General features: G+C 49.1%; 2 protein-coding genes across 6 annotated transcripts in view; one reads left to right on the top strand and one right to left on the bottom strand.

The window, feature by feature from the left end:
• Nucleotides 1-4,899: 4,899 nt before the first annotated feature.
• On the bottom strand, nucleotides 4,900-20,249 carry NDUFV3 (NADH:ubiquinone oxidoreductase subunit V3). 2 transcript variants are annotated; one of them, XM_033232587.1, is made up of 4 exons: nucleotides 20,100-20,249; nucleotides 16,662-16,782; nucleotides 10,029-11,123; nucleotides 4,900-5,140 (listed from the first exon to the last, which is right to left on the bottom strand). In XM_033232587.1, the coding sequence occupies exons 1-4, from the start codon at nucleotides 20,145-20,147 to the stop codon at nucleotides 4,983-4,985; spliced, it is 1,422 nt and encodes a 473-aa protein (XP_033088478.1). In that variant the 5' UTR covers nucleotides 20,148-20,249; the 3' UTR covers nucleotides 4,900-4,982. The 2 variants fall into 2 exon arrangements, with proteins under 2 accessions (XP_033088478.1, XP_033088479.1); XM_033232588.1 differs by lacking the exon at nucleotides 10,029-11,123.
• Nucleotides 20,250-25,210: 4,961 nt separating this feature from the next.
• Nucleotides 25,211-26,172, top strand: part of WDR4 (WD repeat domain 4) — a 66,794-nt gene continuing 65,832 nt past the window's right edge. For 2 of the 4 annotated variants that reach the window (XM_033232592.1, XM_033232591.1), the window contains exon 1: nucleotides 25,211-25,397. In XM_033232592.1, coding sequence (XP_033088483.1) covers nucleotides 25,309-25,397 — 89 coding nt within the window. In that variant the 5' untranslated portion in view covers nucleotides 25,211-25,308. The remainder of the gene's footprint in view (nucleotides 25,398-26,172) is intronic. The other 2 variants (XM_033232589.1, XM_033232593.1) reach the window with 2 other exon arrangements.

Genomic DNA, 26,172 nt, shown 5'->3' with positions numbered 1-26,172 from the left:
CCACCATCATGACCAGCTAATTTTTGTATTTTTGGTAGAGATGGGGTTTTGCCATGTTGGCCAGGCTGGTCTCAAACAATTTCACCATGTTGGCCAGGCTGGTTTCAAACTCCTGACCTCAGGTGATCCGCCCATCGCGGCTTCCTGAAGTGCTGGAATTACAAACGTCAGCCACCGAGCCTGGCCTGAGTTTTGAATGTTGAATGTTAGTTCATCTCTTGTTTGGCTGGATTTCGTTGTCTAGTTTTCCTCCCACAAAGGGCTTGGGGAGGTGACAGAGTCTCTGAATACAGGGAGTTGAAAGATGGCATCTATGGGCCAGCAGATCCCTGCACTTAGGGAGGCGAAGGGGGAGAGATAGCATGAGGCCAGGAGTTTGAGACCAGCCCGGCCAAAGTGGTGAAATCCTAACTCTAGTATAAATACAAAAATTAGCTGGGCGTGGTGGCCCTTTGTAAAGGATTGGCCTCAGCCATTTAGCCTGAGGTTGCTCTGAGACCGCAGTGGAGAGCCAATGGGCTGTGGCTTCCTCACACCCAGATGCTGCTTCAGCCCCAGTGCCTCTCACATACCCCATCCGGAGGCCTTGAGGACTGCCCTCCAGGGCTCCCTCCACCAATGCCCTGTGCTCCTGGCGAAATCCCTTTCAACATCCGGGTGAGGCATGATGTCCTTCAAAGCCTTCTCTGATGAATCCCCATCTCTGCCCCTCCCCAGGCAGCTCCCCTGCCTCGTCTTCCGCGTCTGTCATTATCCGGCACATCGCCATGCATCTCTCAGCTGCCCCCTTCCCAGGCCATGCACTCACAGAAGGCAAGCTGTCTCGAACATGTCTGAACCCATGACTGAGGCATAGTGCCTAGCATATAGCAGGCATTTCAAATAATGTTTGTTACAGACAGGTCTGTAAGAGTGAAAATTACACTAGAAGGAACACTGTTTTAGCAGTTGTGAATTTTTTATATTCAATTGCTTCAGATCCCTTCTAGAATAAAGGCCAACCAAGGTCAGGGGGAAGGGGAAGGAGGGTCAGGGAGAGAAGGTGGTAGAACCAAGGAAGCTGAGCACCTAAAACACTCACTCATTTTAATCCTATCTCTGGTCAGCCCTTTTATTAAATTAAAATTACCCCTTTAATACTGGGTCAACAAACTATAGCCCAACAGACAAACCCTGCTTCCTGTCCCTTTCTGTAAGCTAATTTTTTTTTCTTTTTGTGACGGAATCTCACTCTGTCGCCCAGGCTGGAGTGCAGTGGCGCGAACTTGGCTCACTGCAAGCTCCGCCTCCCGGGTTCACGCCATTCTCCTGCCTCAGCCTCCCGAGTAGCCAGGACCACAGGCGCCCGCCACCACGCCGGGCTAATTTTTTGTATTTATTTTAGAAGAGATGGGGTTTCACCATGTTAGCCAGGATGGTCTCCTGACCTCGTGACTGCCCACCTCCACCTTCCAAAGTGCTGGGATTACAGGCGTGAGCCACGCCCAGCCTCTGACAGCACTCCAAGACAGAATGTGGGAAATCACACAGACCCAAATAGCCCCGTGGGTGCCCACCGTATTGCCACCAGGTGGACTGTCAAGAAGTCATCTGCAATGCTAGCTACAAAATGCAGAACTGTGCTTGGTGCTGGCTATTGGGTTTTAAGCCCTTTCAATGGTGGAGGAGCGTAAACCAAAATCCCAGAAAGACTAGCCCAACAGGACTGGTTCTAAGGGAAGAAATTTATATATTTTTTGAGACGGAGTTTTGCTCTTGTTGCCCAGGCTGGAGCGCAATGGCGCCATCTCCGCTCCCTGCAACCTCCGCCTCCTGGGTTCAAGTGATTTTCCTGCCTCAGCCTCCCGAGTAGCTGGGATTACAGGCACGCGCCAACACACCTGGATAATTTTGTATTGTTAGTAGAGATGGGGTTTCACCGTGTTGGTCAGGCTGGTCTCAAATTCCCGCCTCAGCCTCCCAAAGTGCAGGGATTATAGGCATGACCCACTGTGCCCGGCCAGGGAAGAACTTTATACAAGTCTCACGCTTCATCCTAAAAATATATGCATATCAAAATATATTCATGTTCATTTTAATATTAAAGGAATTTCCATTTCCAAAGCATCACCGCCCATCACAGTAGTTCCACGGGTCCCAGCTTGAGAAGCCATTAAATGAAAAACCAAAAAAAAGCAAATAGCAGGATAGAAAAGCCGTATGTACATTAAAATGGTTACATCACTTTAATCACCACGGGGAATCCTGTAAGATGTTAATGGCTGGGCATGGGGGCTCACGCCTGAAATCCCAGCACTTTCAGGGGCTGAGGCAGGCCCCGCCTCTACAAAAAACACAAAAATTAGGCAGGCATGGGGGCCAGTGCCTGCAGTCCCAGCTACAAAGTGAGCTGAGATGGGAGGATTGCTTGGGCCTGGGAGGATGAGGCTGCAGTAGGCTGAGATTGCACCATTGCTCCGGGCAAGAGTGAGGCTGTCTCAAAAAAAAAAAAAAAAAAAGAAAAAATGCCTGGGTTAGCTTAGTGGATTTTAGGTAAGTTTACTATTTTCTTTTTGGTAATGTAGTTTTACCACTTTTATTATAAAAAATGTGTTTAGAAGAATCTGGCTGAGTTGCTAAGTCTCCTGTGTGGTAACACAAGCTGAGGCAGATGACCACAATACTAGTTTTCAATTTTGATATTTAAAATTTTTTTTTTTGGCCGGGCGTGGTGGCTCAAGCCTGTAATCCGAGCACTTTGGGAGGCCGAGACGGGCGGATCACAAGGTCAGGAGATCGAGTCCATCCTGGCTAACACGGTGAAACCCCGTCTCTACTAAAAAATACAAAAAAACTAGCCGGGCGATGTGGCGGGCGCCTGTAGTCCCAGCTACATGGGAGGCTGAGGCAGGAGAATGGCGTGAACCCGGGAGGTGGAGCTTGCAGTGAGCTGAGATCCGGCCACTGCACTCCGGCCTGGGCGACAGGGCGAGACTCCGTCTCAAAAAAAAAAAAAAAAATTTTTTTTTTGAGATGGAGTCTCACGCTGTCACCCAGACCAGAGTGCAATGGCATGATCTCGGCTTACTGCAAAGTCTGCCTCCCAGGTTCAAGCGATTCTCCTGCCTCAGCCTCCTGAGTAGCTGGGATTACAGGCGCGTACCACCACAGTCGGCTAATTTTTGTATTTTTAGTAGACACAGGGTTTCACCACGTTGGCCAGGTTGGTCTCAAAACTCCTGACCTCAAGTGATCCACCCGCCTTGGCCTCCCAAAGAGCTGGGATCACAGGCGTAAGCCACCATGCCTTGGCCTTCACCTACATTGGTTACTTTCTCTAAGTCAGACTGGGCTCTGTCTCTGCACAGTGCTGGGGGAGTGTGCTCCATGTGATGCACAGGAGTCCCCCTGCCCCCACTGCCCCTGAAGGTGTGCCTTAAAGTTATCACAAGGGATGGAAGGTTACTTGGCCAACCCAGAAACCCTCAATAGGTAAAATAGCTCACTGAGTGCCTCTGGCCAGCTAGGATCAACTTTGTCGTTGTACTGCACAAAACTTCACCTCTTCCTAATCTCACCAATGAAAATGTCCCCAAGTTTACACAAAATACCTAACAGAGGCAAACAAAACAATTCTCTTCCTTTTCTGATAGTAAAAGACTGCAATACAATTTGTTTGCAATGCAGCAGTTAAAATTAGTAATATTCCCGTTTTTTTTTTGGATGGAGTTTCGCTCCTGTCGCCCAGGCTGGAGTGCAATGGCGTGATCTCGGCTCGCTGCAACCTCTGCCTCCCAGGCTCAAATGATTCTCCTGCCTCAGCCTCCCGAGTAGCTGGGATTACAGGTGCCCACTAGCATGCCTGGCTAATTTTTGTATTTTTAGTAGAGACGGGGTTTCACTATGTTGGCCAGGCTGGTCTCAAACTCCTGACCTAAGGTGATCCACCTGCCTCGCCCTCCCAAAATGCTGGGATTACAGGCGTTATCCACTGCACCTGGCCAAAATTCCTGTTTCTAATAATCAAAAACCAGGGCTGTAGGATTAGAAGTCACTATTACTGGCTGGGTGCAGTGGCTCATGCCTGTAATCCCAGCATTTTGGGAGGCCAAGGCGGGTGGATCATGAAGTCAGGGGTTCAAGACCGGCCTGGCCAAGATGGTGAAACTCTCACTCTACTAAAAATACAAAAAAAATTAGCCAGACATGGTGGTGTGAGCCTGTAGTCCTAGCTACTCGGGAGGCTGAGGCAGGAGAATCGCTTGAACCCAGGAGGCGGAGGTTGCAGTAAGTCAAGATTGTGCCATTGCACTCCAACCTGGGCGAGAGTGAGACTCTGTCTCAAAAAAAAAAAAAAAGTCACTATTACATTATTGATACTCAGCTGATAATCAGTTTAATGCTAAATTGACTAGGCTCAGCACAGTAGAATCACACCACTGTAAAGCGCTTAAAATTCTCTAATTATACGGATTTGTCCAGTGATCCATAACCTTACAGAAAAATTCCTTGCACACAGTAGATATTCCAAAATATATGTTGGATAATCAGCATTACTGTTGCTAATTCACCACTCACTGTAAAAAGCGTGAAAGTGGACGGGTGCAATGGCTCACGCCTACAATCCAGCATTTTGGGAGGCCGAGGTGGGCAGATCATCTGAGGTCAGGAGTTCGAGACCAGCCTGGCCAACATGGTGAAACCCTGTCTCTACTAAAAATACAAAAATTAGCTGGGTCTGGTGGTGAGAACCTGTAGTCCCAGCTACTCAGGAGGCTAAGGTAGGAGAATCACTTGAACCCAGGAGGTGGAGGTTGCAGTGAGCCAAGATCACGCCATTGCGCTCCAACCTGGGTGACAGAGTGAGACCTTGTCTCAAAAAAAAAAAAGTAAAAGTGAAACCGATTATGCACACTGGGCTTTGTTACTCTTGAGTGGATTTTATTTTTGCACTCCAGGATGCAGCGAAGACGGTGGAAGGTTCATCTTCACAGCGAGGGCCCTCAGTGTCGAGGTGACTCCCGGCCTGAGGAGGGCTGAGGCATCCTGAATTTGGAGAGATCGAGGTTTAGGTCTAAGAAGGTGTACATGGTGTAGTCATGATGTTGGAGGTTCTTGTAGGTAGTGTTGTCAAATGGCTCGGCAGGCATTGGGGCCGGCTCTGTGGAGGAAACACGATGCCCGTGAGACCGACAAAATGACAGCTCTTTCTGAATGACTTGGCTCACACACAGGCCCTTATTATCTACCAAGCATTCTTTTTTTTTTTTTTTTTTTTTTGAGACAGAGTCTTGCTCTGTCACCCAGGCTGGAGTGCAGTGGCCGGATCTCAGCTCACTGCAAGCTCCGCCTCCCGGGTTCCCGCCATTCTCCCGCCTCAGCCTCCGGAGTAGCTGGGACTACAGGCGCCCGCCACCTCGCCCGGCTAGTTTTTTGTATTTTTTGTAGAGACGGGGTTTCACCGTGTTAGCCAGGATGGTCTCAATCTCCTGACCTCGTGATCCACCCGTCTCGGCCTCCCAAAGTGCTGGGATGACAGGCTTGAGCCACCGCGCCCGGCCCTACCAAGCATTCTTCATCACCCTATCTGTGAGGAGCAAATTGTCTCATTAAAAAAGAAAAGACTACAAAAGCCACAGTAAAGAAAAAGAAAGATATTACTTAGAAGTTTATTCTAGGCCAGGTGCGGTGGCTCAAGCCTATAATCCCAGCACTTTGGGAGGCCGAAACGGGCGGATCTCGAAACCATCCTGGCTAATACGGTGAAACCCCGTCTCTACTAAAAAATACAAAAAACTAGCCGGGCGAGGTGGCGGGCGCCTGTAGTCCCAGCTACTCGGGAGGCTGAGGCAGGAGAATGGCGTGAACCCGGGAGGCGGAGCTTGCAGTGAGCTGAGATCCGGCCACTGCACTCCAGCCTGGGTGACAGGGCGAGACTCCATCTCAAAAAAAAAAAAAAAAAAAAAAAAAGTTTATTCTAAAACATACAGCCTTACCAATTTAAGAAATGGAATAGTTATTACACTGTGTCTTTTTTTTGAGATGGAGTCTCACTCTGTCGCCCAGGCTGGAGTGCAATGGTGCGATCTCAGCTCTATGCAACCTCCACCTCCTGGGTTCAAGAGATTCTCCTGCCTCAGACTCCCCAGTGGCTGGCATTATAGGCGTCTGCCACCATGCCTGGCTAATTTTTGTATTTTCAGTAGAGATGGGGCTTCACCATGTTGGCCAGGGTGGTTTCAATCTCCTGACCTCAAGTGATCTGCCCGCCTTGGCCTCCCAAAGTGCTGGGATTACAGGCGTGAGCCACTGTGCCAGGCCATACAACGTGTCTTAATGTCTTAGTTTGTATACTTCTAGGCTTCTCAAAAGTTTGAAAATGCCTAGAACAATTATGGCAGGACTTTCAGGTAACTTAGAGATGCATGATAAAATCTACCTCTATTAGAAATCTGGGCTGGGCATGGTGGATCATGCCCATAATCCCAGCACTTTGGGAGGTCAAGTTGGGAGGATTGCTTGAGCTCAGGAGTTCTAGATCATTCTGGGCAAAATAGTGAGACTCTGTCTCTACAAATAATAAAAAATTAGCAGGGGCCAGGCACAGTGGCTCGCACCTGTAATCCCAGTACTTTGAGAGGCCGAGGTGGGCAGATTGCTTGAGGCCAGGAGTTTGAGAGCATCATGGCCAACAAGGTGAAACCCCGTTTCCACTGAAGTTACAAAAGTTAGCAGGTCCATGTGGTGGCACATGCCCGTAATCCCAGCTATGTCGGGAGGCTGAGGCACAAGAATTATTTGAACCCAGGAGGCAGAGGTTGCAATGACCTGAGATTGCATCACTGCAGCCTGTGTGACAAAGTAAGACTGTCTCAAAAAAAAGAAAAAAAAAAAATTTAGCAGGGCATGGTAATGCACCTGTAGTCTCCAGCTACTCAGAAGGCTGAGGTGGGAGGATCACTTGAGACTGGGAGTGGAGGTTGCAGTGAGCCAAGATCACATCACTGCACTCCAGCCTGTGGGACAGAGCAAGACTCTGTGTCCAAAAAAAAAAAAAAATTGAAAAGCTTAAACTAAAGGAGCCTTCTGAATCTCTGATACAAGAAAATTAGATAAATTCTAATAACAACACAGCATTTAAACATTTGGTAATTCTAAACTACAAGTAGGGGTTGAGGCAAAAGAAGTACTGGATTCCTGCAGTAGGACATAAAATATAACATAATGGCAAAATCAAAACCAGCACGGGAACAAGGCTGACGTTTAGGTTAAGATTTGTACTGACTCGATTTCTGGAAATCAGGTTATTAGGTCTGTCTTAACTTCCATTCATGCTCCACAAAAAAAATAACTTAAATACATGTATTTTCTCACTATTTCGATTAATATCAAAAGCTCTGATTTTCAGTTTTAAGTTACGTTAAACAAAAACGATGTCTTATTTAAAGAGCTGGCATCATTCCAATCTCCACAAGCTGAGTGTCTTCGGTGTGGTGTAGATACACCTTCAAAGCAGAACATATTATTTTAGTTACTATAGGAGGGTGATAACTGACCAAGATGTCGGTTATAAAACTGATCTAAAACCACGCTACCTGGAAGGCAAGTACTGGGGCACGGACTACCTAGCGAGACCGTGGCCCCACACAGACACAGCTCTGCAAGGTGGGTTGCACGCATGGGCACAGAGGATATTTAAGAAACAACATATCCATGAAATGTTATAATTTTCTCTTCAGAAAGGTTTGCAATCTGAAAACTCTCAATTCTGTTTTTATCCTGCGAGTTGTGTTATTCATCTCCATTTTAGAGCAGGAGGAGTGAAAGCAGCAGCATCAGGAAATGCAGTTCCCGAGGCCTGGGAAGTCGGGCAAGCCCCGGCACTTGGCATAGCGATGAAAGAGCAGATGGAGAGGGGAGAAAACACATAAATCCCGTCGCACAACGAACCAGGAACAAGAAGGCATCAGGTAAGGCACATAAGGCAAGGGCGGCGGTGCAGAGGATGGAGAGCAGACACAGGACGGAGCCGCGCTTGTTAGGGACCATGCATTTTAGAGAAGTCTTCAAGAAGAGCCATGGATTCTAAAACGGAAGCTGGCCTTTTCATGTTTGCCACGACCCACCTAAAGCACACTGCATTTTATCAAGTTTAGTGCTCAAGAAAATGGTAACATAGCCAGGCGCACTGGCTCACGCCTGTAATCCCAGCACAGGAGCATCGGGAGGCAGAGGTGGGTGGATCACTTGAGGTCAGGAGTTCAAGACCAGCCTGACCAACATGGCAAAACACTGTCTCTACTAAAAATACAAAAATTAGCCAGGCGTGGTGGCAGGCGCCTGTAGTGGCAGCTACACAGGGGGCTGAGGCAGGAGAATCGCTGGTACCTGGGAGGTGAAGCCAGCAGTGAGCTGAGATCGTGTTGCTGTACTGCAGCCTGGGTGACAGAGTGAGACTCCATCTCCCAAAAAAAAAAAAGGAAATGGTAACATAATAGGCATAAATACCGTTGCCCTTTAAAAGTCTTCATACGCTAGGCATGGTGGCTCATGCCTGTAATCCCAGCACTCTGAGAGGCCAAGGTGGGTGGATCACCTGGGGTCAGGAGTTTGAGACTAGCCTGGCTGATATCACTACTAAAAATATAAAATTTAGCCAGGGGTGGTGCCACACGCCTGTAATCCCGGCTACTCTGGAGGCTGAGGCATGAGAATTGCTTGAACCCAAGAGGCAGAGGTTGCAGTGAGCCGAGATTGCGCCATTGCACTCCAGCCTGGACAACAAGAGCAAAACCCATGTCAAAAAAAAAAAAAAGCCCTTCATAAAATTTCTTCTAGAAGAGTCAAGCAGCCCATATGTGTATTCAGTTAACCGGAGAAGGAAATGCTGTCCAGGGGAAGGGATGCGTATGCAGCAGTCTGCCCTGTACAACACACTGCTTTAATTCCTGAACTGTGAATCTGCCCTGTGCACAGGATGCTAAAAGTAATCATCTAATTACCCGAAGACTCTCATGCCAAGTGACTAGCTACTGTTCTTCACCTATGCAAGTTAAACCGGAGGCTCCCCTTTTCACTTAGTGAGATGCCCCACAAGGTCATCAATGAACACTTAGACACCTTCAAAAGTCAGCGGTGACAGCAGTTAAGCTGCCAGTTTTCAAAAATTATACTGGTTAAGAAACGGTCAAGAGTGCCAAGGACATACTCTTTAAGATGAAGGTTGGGGGCCGGGCGCAGTGGCTCATGCCTGTAATCCCAGCCCTTTGGGAGGCCGAGGTAGGTGGATCACGAGGTCAGGAGACTGAGACCATCCTGGTCAACATGGTGAAACCCCATCTTTACTAAATATACAAAAATTAGCTGGGCGTTGTGGTGGGTGCCTATAATCCCAGCTACTCGGGAGGCTGAGGCAGGAGAATGGCTTGAACCCCGGAGGCAGAGGTTGCAGTGAGCCAAGATTTCACCACTGCACTCCAGCCTGGTGACAGTGTAAGACTCTGTCTCAAAAAAAAAAAAAAAAAGATGAAGGTTAAGCAGGGTACAGATGCTGATGCCTGTAATCCCAGCACTTTGGGAGGCCCAGGTGGGTGGATTCTTTGAGGTCAGGAGTTCGAGACCAGCCTGGCTAATATGGTGAAACCCCATCTCTACTAAAAACACAAAAAAATTAGCCGGGTGTGGTGACCTGCACCTGTAATCTCAGCAACTTGGGAGGCTGAGGCAGGGGAATTGCTTGAACCAGGGAGGTGGAGGTTGCAGTGAGCAGAGGTCGCGCCTCTGCACTCCAGCCTGGGCAACAGAGCAAGACTCCACCTTAAAAAAAAAAAAAAAAAGAATGTTAAATATTTTAGGGATTCTGAATATAAAGATGTGGATTGTCCATAATTAAGACATAATTTTCTGCCTGGCTGAGACAGCATTAGGCCATATTTCTAGTACAGATTTTGATTGACTGTAACACTGCTCTACAAGCATATGTAAACTAGTTCTTTTGCCTCACTACCCTAAGGGACAGGGTGCACTTGGGAGCGCGAGTCAAGATATACCCTGTGTGCCGCCTTGGTCATCCCCTGGCGCGGCCGCGTCTTCCATGGCCTCGCCCTCGGCCTCAAGCTTCGATGCTGCTGTCTTTTCATGGAAACCGTGGTTATGCTCAACAGGAACTGTCTCCAAATTGCTTGGTGGTATCTGATCTTCCACAATTGCCTCTCCAGCCTTCAGGTGCCCTTCTATTCCCTGTGTCCCCGAGGTTTCCTTTCTGGGCAGGGGAGGGGCCGCCTTGCGCTGGGGCTCTGGCACGAGTTTTTCCAGATGCCCCTTTGCTGCTCCAGGAGGAGTGGCTGGCAGCTGCCCCCCTGCTGTGGCCTCTTCTGCCAGCACAGTAGGCGCTGGGCTGCCCTTCAGTGGTGCAGACGACCCTGATTTTGTGTGGACAGGTAAGGGTCCTTTAACTTTGAATGGCTTTTGGCTTTCTTTATCTATTTCATTTAATCTAAATGTTTCCTGCAATTGTTTTTCCTTTAAACTTTGCTTCAAAAACTCTTCATCTGCTTGAGATCTGGGCACTGTGGTTTTTGGTCTCGCGTCTTCCCTGCCTTCTGATGGCTTAGCAGGGGGCCCTTTCTTCTTTGGCTGGTGGGGCTTCTCTGGACCAGTGACGTCCGCATGCGGCTTCTGCAGCAAGGTTTTCTCTTTTGCTGATACTGTAACTTGGGGGGCTCTGCTTTCAGAGGAACGAGAGGCCTCTGGTTTTCGAAGCCCCCCTCTGCCTTTGCTCACCACTCGAGGAGTGACCTCTGAAACGTCAGCCTCGTCATCAGATTCAGAATCAGAGGAGCTGGACGAGGATGAAGACGAAGGCGACGTCATTTTCCGACCCACCCGACGAGCTTCTGAGTTGGAGCCCTGTTTTCTGAACGGAGACACAACTTTCTGTGGAAACTCTACCAAAGTCTTTCTTGACAAAAATTTCGGAACCCCTTCATCTGTGAACAGCACGCTGCCACTGGGACTGGGACTAGCTACCATCCCGCCCTTATTCACAGCTGGTGGGTAAGAACCGGGTGAAGATAAGTTTTTAGACAATTCAGCTGCTGTCTGGGTGGCTAGGAGCTTGCCCCTCTCCTTTGGTTCCACTACATCTAGGAAATGGCATAAAGAGGAATATTATTTAACAAAACAACTTAAAACTCAGTCAAAATCACAGACATTTCATGACACATTATTTGTCACTGATGGTATCTTCAATACACTCATCCTAAGACAGGTCCCATAGAAACCCACCAAGCAACCAACTGAGGATGGAAAATGTTCAGAATATCATCTGCTTTGACAAACTTTTTTCCTTGACATTATTCCCTAAACAGCACAACAACTATTTACATGGTATTTACATTGTATTAGGTATTATAAGTAATCTAGAGATGATTTAAAGTATACAGGAGGATGTACTTAGGTGATATGCAAATACTGCATCACTGTATATCAGCGACTTGAGCATCTGCAAACTTTGGAATCCTGGTGGGAGGGGTGGCCTGGAACCCATTCCCCTCAGATACTGAAGGATGACTGTATAATAAAACACAAAACTACCGACCTAAGACTAGCTGCGCAGGCCTATCTCACAGCCTAAGATGGGGACTTTCAGAGACTTTCTCTTCTCTGAGAGACCATAACAAACTACGTAAAATAAAGGTCTACAAATACTGTACTGGTAATTAGTGAAGGCAGGAGTTCGCCTTGTTGCTTCCCTATTGCCTCTCAATACAGAACTCAAATTTACTGAATCTCTTTTCTGCTTTGTTGAAAAGTGAGGGCACGGCCTTCAAGTTTTTAGTGATCCCCCTATCAAAAGGAAAAAGGGTTAGGGTGTGAGACATGGATTAGTAACCTTAAAATACTTCCATATCTTGTCAGAAGGTCACAAAACTAACTTTGGAAACAAGGCACATTCAGAAACAGAGGTGCATTTAAACATTGCATTAGAGAATAAAGTTACTCAAATTTTATATGGTAATGAAAACTTCTACAGCTGTTTAACTAGAAAACATTTTTCTTTTACTTATTTATTTATTTCGAAATGGAATTTCACTCTTGTTGCCCAGGCTGGAGTGCAATGGCGCGATCTTGAGTCACCGCAACCTCTGCCTCCTGGGTTCAAGCAATTCTCCTACCTCAGCCTCCTGAGTAGCTGGGATTACAGGCATGCACCACCACACCCAGCTAATTTTGTATTTTTAGTAGAGACAGGGTTTCTCCATGTTGGTCAGGCTGGTCTCAAACTTCCAACCTCAGGTGATCCACCCGCCTTGGCCTCCCTAAGTACTGGGATTACAGGTATGAGCCACTGTGCCTAGCATTTTATTTTGAAATAAACACACGAGAATTGAGAATTTTCAGAAGGAAGACAGCACAGTGATTAAAATATGAATGGCACTGCCAGAATGCCTGGGTTCAAATCCAGGCCTCTCCGCTGACACCTGTGTGGATACCGCATGGCTTGGGCAGCTCAGTCCCACCACATCTCGACTTTCTTGTCTATGACATGGGGATAACAGTAGCATCTACTCCCTGGGTTGTTGAGGACTGGGGAAGATGAAAAAAGTGCTCAGAACAGTGCCTGGCACTGCTTGTTATAATTGGACACATAAAATTCGTTTTCTTTTTTGTTTCTTTCTTTCTTTCTTTTTTTTTTTTTTTTTGAGGCAGAGTCTCGCTCTGTCGCCTGGACTGGAGTGCAGTGGCCGGATCTCAGCTCACTGCAAGCTCCGCCTCCCGGGTTTACGCCATTCTCTTGCCTCAGCCTCCCGAGTAGCTGGGACTACAGGCGCCCGCCACCTCGCCCGGCTAGTTTTTGTATTTTTAGTAGAGACGGGGTTTCACTGTGTTAGCCAGGATGGTCTCGATCTCTTGACCTCGTGATCCGCCCGTCTCGGCCTCCCAAAGTGCTGGGATTACAGGCTTGAGCCACCGCGCCCGGCCTTTCTTTCTTGAGATGGAGTCTAGTTCAGTCACTCAGGCTGGAATGCAGTGGTGCAATCTCGGCTCAGTAAAACCTCCGCCTCCTGGGCTCAAGTTATCTTCCTACCTCAGCCTCCCGAGTAGCTGGTTCTACAGTTGTGTGCCACCATGCCTGGGTAATTTTTTTTTTTTTTTTTTGAGATAGAGTTTCATTCTTTTCACCCAGGCTAGAGTGCAATGGCACAATCTTGGCTCACTGTAACCTCCACCTCCTAGGTTCAAGCGATTCTCCTGCCTCAGCCTCCTGAGTAGCTGGGATTACAGTCATGCACCACCATGCCAGGCTAAATTTTTTGTGTATTTTTTTTTTTTTTTTTTTTTGAGACGGAGTCTCGCTCTGTCACCCGGGCTGGAGTGCAGTGGCCGGATCTCAGCTCACTGCAAGCTCCGCCTCCGGGGTTTACGCCATTCTCCTGCCTCAGCCTCCCGAGTAGCTGGGACTACAGGCGCCCGCTACCTCGCCCGGCTAGTTTTTGTATTTTTTAGTAGAGACGGGGTTTCACCGTGTTAGCCAGGATGGTCTCGATCTCCTGACCTCGTGATCCGCCCGTCTCGGCCTCCCAAAGTGCTGGGATTACAGGCTTGAGCCACCGCGCCCGACTTTTTGTGTATTTTTAGTAGATACGGGCTTTTACAATGTTGGTCAGGCTGGTCTCGAACTCCTGACCTCAGGTGATCCACCCACCTCAGCCTCCCAAACTGCTGGGATTACAGGCGTGAGGCACTATGCCTGGCTGGATCCATTAAATTTCTATTTGCAGATATTCTTCACTTTTAAAACTGAAACAAGGACTTCAGATGGATAATGAACTTTGGCTTCTGGACATACTCTTCAAAAAGCTACACAGAAATTACTCAGCCAACCATTTATTACTGACTGTTGCAAAATTAGGCCTGGTTACTGGATTCAAGGAAAGTAGCAAGCTGGAGAGCCCGGCGGTTCCCCAAGGTGCACCTCCAAGAACATCCAGCCCCTGACATCTGTGCCTGCAGCCTTCACCAGGGAGCACGCATGTGCTGGGGAAAGCTGCACACCTCTGATGAAATCAGGCACAGCACGTCCCATCGCTCTAGGGTCTTGTCCCGTGGCAGACACTCTGACTAGAGATTTGATTCCAAGGATGAGAGCTTTGGGTACCCTCACCTGCATGTAGGAAACTTCCATTAGAGCTTCCAAAGCCACTTCTGGCTGAGAAAGGTTTGATCTGGCAACGTGCCATGGAGGGCAAAAAGTTCCTCTGTATCTTACACTTACCAACTACCAACACTTCAGGGGAAAATACGGGCCTGCATGTGTCCATTTACAAGGATTATTTATTTTTCTTTGTACAGAGATTTTCTGTTTGTTTTGAGATGGAGTCTCGCTGCGACTCCCAGGCTGGAGTGCAATGGCACAATCTCAGCTCATTGCAGCCTCCGCCTCCTGGGTTCAAACGATTCTCTTGCCTCAGCCTCCCGAGCGGCTGGGAATACAGGCGCCCGCCACCACGCCCAGCTAATTTTTGTGTTTTTAGTAGAGAGGGGGTTTCACCTCATTGGCCAGGCTGTTCTCGAACTCCTGTCCTCAAGTGATCAGCCTGCTTCGGCCTGCAAAAGTGCTGGGATTACAGGCGTGAGCCACCACGCCCGGACTCAGTATTTATTTTTGTCGAGACAGGGTCTCACTCCGTCACCCAGGATGGAGTGCAGTGGTGCAATCATAATTCACTGCAACTTTGACCTCCTGGGCTCACGTGATCCTCTCGCCTTAGCCTCTTGAGTAACTAGGACCACAGGTGCATGCTACCATACCCAGATACTTTTTTTTTTTTTTTTTGAGACGGAGTCTTGCTCTGCCACCCAGGCTGGAGTGCAGTGGCCGGATCTCAGCTCACTGCAAGCTCCGCCTCCCGGGTTTACGCCATTCTCCTGCCTCAGCCTCCCGAGTAGCTGGGACTACAGGCGCCCGCCTCGTCGCCCGCTAGTTTTTTGTATTTTTAAGTAGAGACGGGGTTTCACCGTATTAGCCAGGATGGTCTCGATCTCCTGACCTCGTGATCCGCCCGTCTCGGCCTCCCAAAGTGCTGGGATTACAGGCTTGAGCCACCGCGCCCGGCCCCAGATACTTTTAAAAATTTTTTCTAGAGATGGGATCTCACTATGTTGCTCAGGCTGGTCTCAAACTCCTGAACTCAACTGATCCTCCCGCCTCAACTTCCCAAAGTTTTGGGATTATAGGCGTGAACTCCCATGCCCAGCCTGTGCAGGAATTCTTTAAAAAATTATGAGATACATGGCCTGGTGCAATGGCTCACGCCTGTAATCCCAGCAACTTTGGGAGGTCGAGGCAGGAGGATCACCTGAGGTCGGGAGTTCAAAACCAGCCTGGCCAACATGCAGAAACTCTGTCTCTACTAAAAAACACAAAAAATTAGCCAGGCGTGGTGGCGCATGCCTATAATCCCAGCTGCTTGGGAGGCTGAGGAAGGAGAATTGCTTGAACCAGGGTGGCAGAGGTTGTGGTGAGCCAAGATTGCGCCACTGCACTCCAGCCTGGGCAAAAGAGCGAAACTCTGTCTCAAAAAAAAAAAAAAAAGTTACGAGATTCAACTGTTCTGTGTATTGATGAGCTTAGTTCTAAAAACCGTCCTCCTACCTCAAAGCTCTCTGCAGTGTGCGCAGTAGCTACGTGTATCCCACTGCAGCCAGTCTCACAACCACCCAGCGAGGCTGGCATGCTCATCCTGCTTAAGCACAAAGGAACCGAGGCTCAGAGACCTGCAGGGCCCATCAAGGCCAGAGGCAGGAGCTCCATGAGAGCCCAAGGCCCACTCCCAGGTCAGCGTTCCCCTCCCCAAACCACACCCCAGATGGCCACAGAATGAAGCATTCCGTTTCCACTCACACACACAAGCATGTATCTAAAAAGGGGACTTTTTGGCTCTGCCATGATATTTTAAAATCCATTTAATCCAAATTCATAAGTCTACGATGTAGGATTTCAGACACAGACTAAAATCCACCAAAGGAGAGGATAATGTTAGTAATGAAATTCAACTAATTGTTCATCAGTAAACATTTAGAGAAATGTTAAAAACATGCCAGGTAGGTTGGGCACAGTGGCTCATGCCCATAATCCGAATACTATGGGAGTATGAGGTGGGGAGATCGCTTGAGCCCAGGAATTCAAGACCAGTCTAGGCAATATAGTGAGACTTCGTCTCTGTGGAAAATTACAATATTAGCCAGGGTATGATGGCGTGCACCTGTAGTCCTAGCTACTGCAGAGGCTGAGGTGGGAGGATCACTCGAGCTTAGAAGGTCGAGGCTGCAGTGAGCTATGATTGTGCCACCGTACTCCAGCCTGGGTGACAGAGCAAGCCTCTGTTTCAAAAAATAACAACAACAACAACAAAACAGGCCAGGGATACGCCAGGCGTGGTGGTATGTGCCTGTAGTTTCAGCTACTCAGGAGGCTGAGGTGGGAGGATTGCTTGAGCTCAGGAGTTTAAGGCTATAGTGAGCTATGACTGTGCCACTGCACTCCAGCCTGGGAGAGAGAGCCAGAGCCCCTCTCTTAAACTATGTAGCTAGTAAAACTCATTGCAGTGCTTGGAAGGCTGACTAATCTATTTTCTTTTTGCATTCTCTTTCCCTTATGACTACCATCAAAATCTTACTTTTTGGTGGACTCTGCTTCTTGGGATTCTGTGGCTGACCCTTTTCACTCTTTCCTGATTCCGCAGACAAAGAAACCGTAGAAGTCAGTCCTCGAAACACCTGGGTTTCCTGGAGTACAGCCTGACAAAAGAATTAATGAATATGGATGTTTAGAGTTATGCCATTATAATAGCTAATACTATATACAAATACTTTTTTTTTTTTTGAGTCGGGGTCTCCCTCAGTTGCCCAAGCTGGAGTGCAGTGGCACAATCATGGCTCACTACAGCCTCCAACTCTGGGGTCCAGGCGATTCCCTGACACAGCTAGGACACGCACCACCACACCTGGCTAATATTTTTTATTTTTTTATAGAGACGAGATTTGACTATGTTGCCCAGGTTGGTGTCAAACTCCTGGCCTCCTCAAACTCCTGACCTCAAGCGATCCTGAAGCCCCGGCCTCCCGAAGTGCCGGGATTGGTCAGGTGCTGGGGCTCACATCTATAATCTCAGCACTTTGGGAGCGTGAGGTGGGCAGATCACTTGAGGTCAGGAGTTCTGAGACCAGCTGGCCAACCCCGTCTCTACTAAAAATACAAAAAAAATTAGCCGGGCATGGTGGTGTGTGCCTGTAGTTGCAGGTACTCCAGAGGATGAGGCAGGAGAATTGCTTAGACTCAGGAGGTGGAGGTTGCAGTGAGCTGAGATCACGCCATTGCACTCCAGCCTGGACAACAGAGTGAGACTCTGTCTCAGAAAAAAAAAAAAACCAACCAAAGTGCTGGGATTGTATGCATGTAGGTACCGTGCATATGAATATTATTTATCACCACTACATATAAGTGCAAAACATTCACATGGTATACTTCTAATGGTTATTACAGTTTTCATAATGTATGTATATCATGGACGTTCTGTAAAATACAAAAAGGCTGCAAGAAGAAAACACCTGAGTTCAAGGACAATCACTATTAATATTTGGTTTAATAAAACTTAATTATTTATTAACTTACAAAATACTATGTTTCTTATTTTATTTATTTATTTTTTGGAGACAGGGTCTCACTGTCTCCCAGGCTGGAGTGCAGTGGCGCAATCTCGGCTCACTACAACCTTCGCCTCCTGGGTTCCAGCGATTCTCGTGCCTCAGCCTCCCGAGTAGCTGGGATTACAGGTGTGCACCACCGTGCCTGGCTAATGTTTTTGTATTTTTTTTTGTTTTTTGAGACGGAGTCTCGCTCTGTCACTCAGGCTGGTATGCAGTGGGGTGCAATCTCTGCTCATTATAACCTCCGCCTCCTGGGTTCAAGCGATTCTCCTGCCTCAGCCACCCAAGTAGCTAGGATTACAGATATGTACCACCACGCCCAGCCAAATTTTTGTATTTAGTAGAGACAGGGTTTCACCATGTTGATCAGGCTGGTCTCGAACTCCTGGCCTCAGGTGATCCACCCACCTTGGCCTCTCAAAGTGCTGGGATATCAGGTGTGAGCCACTGCACCCGGCTCTTTTTGTATTTTTAGTAGAAATGGGGCTTCACCATGTTGGCCAGGCTGGTCTCGAACGCCTGACCTCAGATCATCTGCCTGTCTTAGCCTCCCAAAGTGCTGGGATTACAGGTGTCAGCCACCCACCAGGCCCTATGCTTCTTTCTGTAAAATGTTTTCTTATCCTTAGAAAATAGAGTAGAAGAGGCCGGGCGCGGTGGCTCAAGCCTGTAATCCCAGCACTTTGGGAGGCCGAGACGGGCGGATCACGAGGTCAGGAGATCGAGACCATCCTGGCTAACACGGTGAAACCCCGTCTCTACTAAAAAAATACAAAAAACTAGCCGGGCCAGGTGGCGGGCGCCTGTAGTCCCAGCTACTAGGAGGCTGAGGCAGGAGAATGGCATGAACCCGGGAGGCGGAGCTTGCAGTGAGCTGAGAACCGGCCACTGCACTCCAGCCCGGGCGACAGAGCAAGACTCCGTCTCAAAAAAAAAAAAAGAAAATAGAGTAGAAGAAATATTATCTGGCCATTAAAATGATGTAGGTATACAATAACTGCTTCAAAAATGTCTACAATATAAGTATTTACATCTTATATTATGCCAACTCAGCATACATTCACTAAGGCCTATTAAGTGCTAGACAGTACAATGTTCTAGATGCTGGATACAGAACACAGGTGCCTGTATGTGCGCATATAAACATGAAACATTTATGTTCATGATTGTAAGCATGAGTACATGTGCTTTTGTGAACATATAAAAGCTGATAAAAATCGTTAGGAACTAGATGCTTGAAGGAGTAATAGTGGACTGTCAATGGATTTCCCTATCTGTACTTTTAAATTATTCTGTAGGCTGAGGCACGAAAGTCGCTTAATCCCGGGAGGCGGAAGTTGCAGGGAGTTGAGATGGTGCCATTGCGCTCCAGCCTGGGCTGGGCAAGAGAGTGAGGCTCTGCCTCAAAAAAAAAAAAAAAAAAAAAAAAAAAAATATATATATATATATACACACACACACACACCCCCATATATATATATATGTATACATATATTCTGCAGGGAATAGTTACTGCTTTTGTAATAACAGCCATTTTAAAATGTGTAAGATAGCGAAGTGGCCTTAGCCTTATTTTATTTATTTATTTATTCTGTCCCCCAGGCTGGAGTGCAGTGGTATGATCTCGGCTCACTGTGACCTCCGCGTCCTGGGTTCATGGGATTCTCCCACCTCAGCCTCCCAAGTAGCTGGGATTACAGGAATGCACCACCACGCCAGGCTAATGTTTCGTATTTTTTAGAAACGCGGTTTCGACATGTTGGCCAGGCTGGTCTCGAACTCCTGAACTCAAGCGATCCGCCTGGCTCGGCCTTCCAAAGTACTGGGATTACTGGCAGAATCCCAAATGCCCGCGCCCGGCCTTGGCCTCTGCTTTTTATTTGCAGAAAAGAAAGCCTTTCCTCCCCTTTTCGCAGGTCGGGTCATGTCAGCTGGCTTCTTCACGGCTGTCAGTAAGTTACCGGGTTAACCAGGTCCCTGAAAGTTCCCTCATTTCCTCTCTTGGCTAAATGGAGAAGTCACTGTCCTTCAAAGAAGCCGTGCGGGAGGCCGCACTGCGGCTGACCCAGCGGCGTGGCAGCATCACCTGGGAATGTCCGCCCCTGTCTGCCGCCCAGGCATGCAGCCCTCAAGAGCGCCCGTTGGCACGGGGCACGCCAGCCTCGGCCTGCGCATTGGGCAGCGGCGGCGGCGGCGGACGGGCTTGGGGGAACCTCGGGACGCTCGCCGGCCACACCCGGCCTGGCCCCTGGCTGTCAGTTCTGGGCCCAGGGAGCGGGGTCAGCGGCCCAACCAGGACGGCTGGAGGTCGCGGACAGGCCCCGGCCTGACCAGCACCGCGCCCCCTCACCTTATCCCCTACGTGGGCTCTGGGCCGCGCAGCCAGCCCAGGGAGGCTCCTCCTTTACCTTTAGGGCCCCGGCTCGTCCTTGCCGCAGCAAACACGGGGCAGCCATGGCGGTGACACTGGCGTACCAGACAAGGCCGCGGCAGCTGCGCGGGCACCCGCGCCTGAACACCCGCCCTTTGGGCTGAGTGCGCCAATCACAGGCCAGCTGGGGGCGGAGCAGAGGCCGTGGGCCTGCGCGCGCATCCCCAGTAGGGCTACGTGCCGCCCTTGGGGCCACGCCCCGGATCAGGGCCACCAATCACAGGGAGCAGCGTGAAGGGCCCGTCCCTGGCAGGTGCCGAGCCCTGTGGCCAGCGGGCGCCTGGGCGCTGTGGCGGGGGTGCGGCAGAGACCTGTAGGCGCTGCTGGGTACCCCTCCCAGGCGTCTGCGCTGGGCCGGCCTGAATGTCCACCCGACCGCTTCGCACTTCTTTGCCCTTGTTCTCGCAACCTTAAATCTGCGACCTTCCCCAGGGGCACAGTTCCTACTTGATTGATAGTTCTGTGCTTTGAGAGGTTTTAAAGCTCCTCAGCTCGCGACCTCGGCGCCCGCACCACGCGCCCAGATCCCTCACCCTCTGTCGGCAACGCGGCCACCACTGCACACCGCCCCTCCTGCACGGCCCCTGCCAACGCTAATACCAGAGTTAGGCCGATTGGAAATGGAAGCTTTGTTTCACCTAAGTGTTTATGACTTTCAGAGCAAAGAGTTTGCCCTCAACGTTAGTCTTAATTGTGGAGTCGGTGTAATTAGTTATTAGCTTCCTTCTCTGCCTCTTGAGTTCCCTGCCTTCCCCCGCGTGCCCAGCGCCCATTCGCATTTCATCGGAGATGGACGTGCCCACACCTTCAGCTTCCACAGGGGAAGAGGCCCTGCCACAGTCATTTAAATGGATTGTGTAGGGATTCCTGACTCACGGCTAGCGATTCATTGAGGTGGCAAGATAAACTGGCAGAATGAGGTGCCCTCAAGCCCTTGTCAAAGAGGAGTCTGGAAGCAAGTAAATGCAAGGACACCTGCCACCATCCACCCTAGGAGGCAAAGAGATCTTAGGATAATCATGAGAAAGGAATCCTTTGTCTCTAGAAGGAAAAGAAAAAAAAAATACCAACAGATTTTTTTTGTTAAAAAAAAATTTTAAGATGGAGTCTCGCTCTGTCACCCAGGCTGGAGGGCAGTGGCGCAATCTTGGCTCACTGCAAGCTCCGCCTCCCAGGTTCGTGCCATTCTCCTGCCTCAGCCTCCCGAGTAGCTGGGACTACAGGCGCCCGCCACCACGCCCAGCTAATTTTTTGTAATTTTTAGTAGAGACGGGGTTTCACTGTGTTAGCCAGGACGGTCTCGAACTCCTGACCTCAAATGATCGCCTGCCTCGGCCTCCCAAAGTGCTGGGGTTACAGGCGTGAGCCACTACACCTGGCCAGATTTTTTTTTTTCTTCACCACCAGGCTAATTCTGTTGTGTCCAGGGAAAAGGTCACGTTTGCCTTTATGAGGTGTGCTTAATTCACAGTTTAGTAACACATTTGGGGATCCTGATCTGGAATTGGAAGATCCACGTCACCCTCCTTCATGGACCTGCAGCCCCCCATTTCCACATCACCACCAGCGGGCACATGCAGCCAGATGTTGACGTCTTGCTGGAGTTGCAACACTCAAGAAGAAACAAAAAGGAAAGACCCCCTCTGGCATGGTCACCGGCCAGGTTGGTAAGGGTGGGGTACATATGGTTGAGGGGGCATGACCCATCTGGATTTTTTTTTTTTTTTTGAGACGGGGTCTCACTCTGTTGCCCAGGCTAGAGTGCAGTGGCGCAGGGGCAATCTCAGCTTTCTGCAACCTCCGCCTCCCAGGTTTAAGTGATTCTCTTGCCTCAGCCTTCCCAGTAGCTGGGATTACAGGGTCCTCCATCATGCCCATCTAATTTTTGTGTTTTTAGTAAAGACAGGGTTTCACCATGTTGGCCAGGCTGGTTTATAACTCTTGACCTCAAGTGATCCTCCTACCTTCGCCTCCCAAAGTGCTGGGATTATAGGCGTGAGCCACCGTGCCTGGCCTTTTTGCCCATTTTTCTATTGTGCTAATGGAAGGATTCTCAGGTTCCTAATACCTTTTACTCAGGACAGGACCAGAAATACAACACAACAATCCATAACTTTTTTTTTTTTTTTTCATTTTTCTGAGATGGAGTTTTACTCTTGTTGCCCAGGCTGGAGTGCAATGGGTGATCTCGGCTCACTGTAACCTCTGCCTCCTGGGTTCTACTGATTCTCCTGCCTCAGCCTCCCAAGTAGCTGCGATTACAGGTGTGTGCCACCAAGCCCAGCTAATTTTTGTATTTTTAGTAGAGATGGGGTTTTGCCATGTTGGTCAGGCTGGTCTCGAACTCCTGACCTCAGATGATCCACTTGCCTTGCCCTCCCAAAGTGTTGGGATTACAGGTGTGAGCCACTGCACCTGGCCAATCCATAAATTTCTTAATTGAAAAAGAAAGCCCACACTCACTCTAGGCTCACGTAATTGATGAATTATAAAAATGGCCATAGTTGGGCCAGGCGCAGTGGCTCATGCCTGTAATTTCAACACTTTGGGAGACAAGGCAGGCAAATCACCTAAGGTCAGGAGTTCGAGACCAGCCTGACTAACATGGAGAAACCCCGTCTCTACTAAAAATATAAAATTAGCTGGGCGTGGTGGCGTATGCCTGTAATTCCAGTTACTTGGGAGGCTGATGCAGGAGAATCGCTTGAAGCTGGGAGGTGGAGGTTTTGGTGAGCGGAGATCATGCCATTGCACTCCAGCCTGGGCAACAAGAGTGAAACTCTGCCTCAAAAAAAAAAAAAAAAGGCCATAGTTCTCATGAGCTTGTTAATCTATATCTAGGACTACAAGGAAAATATGCATGCTACAGACATTTGTATCTAGCAGTGGGTGCTACTGTAACATGTGGCATTAGCTTTGGACTAAAAGCCTGGAAAAGCAGTGGGGAAATTGGTAGTGAACACTGGAACAATGGTGAGAAAAACTACGGGAGGTTGACAAATGGTGAACGACTCTATGTCATGGTGAAGGATTTGTAAAATTGTGTCCCTTCAGTAAGATGGGCAGAGAAAAAGGCAACTACTGAACTCTGGGACTTGAAAAAGATCATCTCAGTATAATGTTGAGATTAACCTGTTTTTCTTTTGCTTGAATATGTTGAGACACTTATAGAAAAGAGTGTGGTTAAAAACAAACAAACAAACAAATTCGCTAGCAGAATTTAGAACATACATTGGGTTGGAACTAGGGAAAGTATTATTAGACTATAGTTGGTAACAAGTTCTCAAAGTAAGTCATAACCTGGGCCAAAGATCAAATTCAGAGTGGTGCTAGTAAAATATGGCCTTAAGAATAATGCTGAAGTCAAGGTGATCTCAATGATTTAAATGTTAACTAGTATACCCTTTCAGCAATATACAAATATTTATTAAAAATCTTAGAGCCAGGCTTGTTTCAACAAGACTAGTGGGAGTGTTGGCCAGGCGCGGTGGCTCACACCTGTAATCCCAGCACTTTGGGAGGCCGAGGCAGGCGGACCACAAGGTCAGGAGATCCAGACCATCCTGGCTAACATGGTGAAACCCCGTCTCTACTAAAAAATACAAAAAATTAGCCAGGAGTGGTGGTGGGTGCCTGTAGTCCCAGCTACTAGGGAGGCTGAGGCAGGAGCATGGCATGAACCCGGGAGGCGGAGCTTGCAGTGAGCTGAGATCTCACCACTGCACTCCAGCCTGGGAGAGAAAGCGAGACTCTGTCTCAAAAAAAAAAAAAAAAAAAAAGACCAGTGAGAGTGGCTTCTGGGGCATGGAGAGCACCTGAATCAGATTCTTGAGAAGCCCACAAAGTTTTTAAGGGACTTGTAGTGAACAAAGCACCACCAGCTGCCAAAATGTGGACAGAATAGTTTAGAGTGAAAAAAGATCTGTGGGTCCACAATTTGCTAATGACAGCAAGTAGGTTGAGAAAGTGTCTCAAAGGGCACATTCTTCAAAATGGCCAAAAAGGTGCTGGGAAAGGAGGGACATGCAAGAGGGCAGAGGCAAGAGTTGTGTGGAGATACAGCCTGGGGAGACACTCCCAGGAAGCAGAACTCGGGCCTGGTTAAGGAAGACTTCTTATTCTTGTAGGGCCTGAAAACATCTTCCAATAGGATTTGAGAATTGCTTTGGACCAGTGATTGCTCTGTCTCCTCTTCTTCTCATTTTCACATGCAAGTATTTATTGTGGTTATCTGGTCCTGGTTCACCATCATATGTTGGGTGCATGGGAGAGAAAATTCATCTTCTTAGTTTGTAAGTCTCCGAATCAAGAGAAGCTGCACTGGACAAGCCAATCTAAGACAGACCATGAGATCCTAGATTTTGTGCCTGATGCTGGGATTGTAAGAGGCTTTTGGGGATCTTGGGATGAACACTGGAAACTAACCATAGTTTGGGTTGAAAATATCACTCCAGTTTGGAGATTTTAAGGCATCTTTGGCTTTTCTAAGTGCAAAGATTAAGTAGGCTTCCCTTTAGCAACCTCAGACTTAACGCCACCCGAGACACCCACACTCATGACCACATTTTGGACTTTTTTTTTTTTTTTTTTTTTGAGAGACAGAGGGTCTGGCTCTGTTGCCCCGGCTGGAGTGCAGTGGGGCAATCTCGACTCACTGCAACCTCCGCCTCCCGGGTTCAGGCAATTCTTCTGTCTCAGCCTCCCAAGTAGCTGGGGCTACAGTCGCACGCCACCACGCCCAGCAAATTTTTGTATTTTTAGTAGAAACAGAGTTTCACCATATTGGTCAGGCTAGTCTCGAACTGCTGACTTCATGTGAGCCACGCATCAAGTAGCTATTAGGTCTCTCCAGTTACAGCGGAAAAAGATCCAGAACCAGCCTTACCCCGTCTAGAGGAAAGGACGAACATTAGGCAAGCACTTGGAATAGTGCGAAGTGCACGCCATCAGATCACCTTGGTGAGTGAACCGCCAAGCCCGAAACACCGAAGGCCACGAATCCCAACCGGGAGGACGACCACAGCGCCTGCCCCGCATGGTCAAGGCAGGCTCGCCGGAACATGCGCAGTAGGTAGTAGGTGAGGGATACGTCATCTGTCGGCGTCTGCGCCTGGCGTCACCGACCGGTGCTGACAGGAAGAGGCTCTGGGCGGGCACATGTGTATGGCGGCGAGGCGGGCGGGTACATGGCGGGCTCTGTGGGACTGGCGTTGTGCGGGCAGACGCTGGTGGTGCGGGGCGGCAGCCGATTCCTGGCCACCTCCACAGCAAGCAGGTGAGGGGGCCTTGGTCTTGGAACAGGGAACCCAGGCTGCGGGCGCGCGTCGGGTCCTGGCGACCCCGCTTCTCCCGCACCGCTTGGTCGCACCTGCTCTGGAGTGACCCCGGGGAACCCCGCTCCAGCCTGCGAGCCCTCTGCCGCAGTCTCCGCCTGGAGGGTGCGTTTTCGGCCTTCCTCCCCGGCCGCCGGCGCGCTACTTGCTCTAGGTGGCTGGTTTGCGGTGTTTTGCCCGGTTAGCGCCGGGTCACTTCCGGTCTCCGCGGCGCCGCGGGTGGGTAGAGCACGTGGGGCGTTGCTGACCAGTCAGCAAGGCCCGGCCGAAAACGCTCTGGAGAACTGGGAAGAAGCGGGTCTCGGGTCTCCCTGTTGCGAAGGGAGGGGCTTATGGCGAGCTCACTGACCTCCGAGCGCGCTCCCTCTCCTTGCAGGGGTTGCCTGTTCCCTCTTTCCGGCCTTCATCCACTCACCCGGCCTTAATTGCTCCTTAGCGCTCCAGGTCATCTCCGACACTTATTCGACCCAAGGGTGCACGTAGAGCTCGCAGCGCGCACCTCCTAGTGGCCCTTCACACGGCTCGGCTTTTGCTTTCCGTAATTTTATTCTTCGTTAGTGTATCGCCAGTGCTAGGACGACGCCGGAGATTTTTAAATTAGTTAATGTTTGTTGATGGAATAGTCTTAACTCAGGACTCTGGGAGCAATTAGTAGTGCTGTCAGTTTCAGCCCCTCGTTTTCTTTCCCAGATTATCTGTGATTTCATACTTGAAACG

The sequence above is a fragment of the Trachypithecus francoisi genome, unplaced genomic scaffold (assembly GCF_009764315.1).
Source record: "Trachypithecus francoisi isolate TF-2019V2 unplaced genomic scaffold, Tfra_2.0 Lachesis_group14, whole genome shotgun sequence".
Taxonomy (NCBI): Eukaryota; Metazoa; Chordata; class Mammalia; order Primates; family Cercopithecidae; genus Trachypithecus; species Trachypithecus francoisi.
Note: the sequence above shows the minus strand (reverse complement) of the source record. Positions and strands in the feature narration are given on the sequence as shown.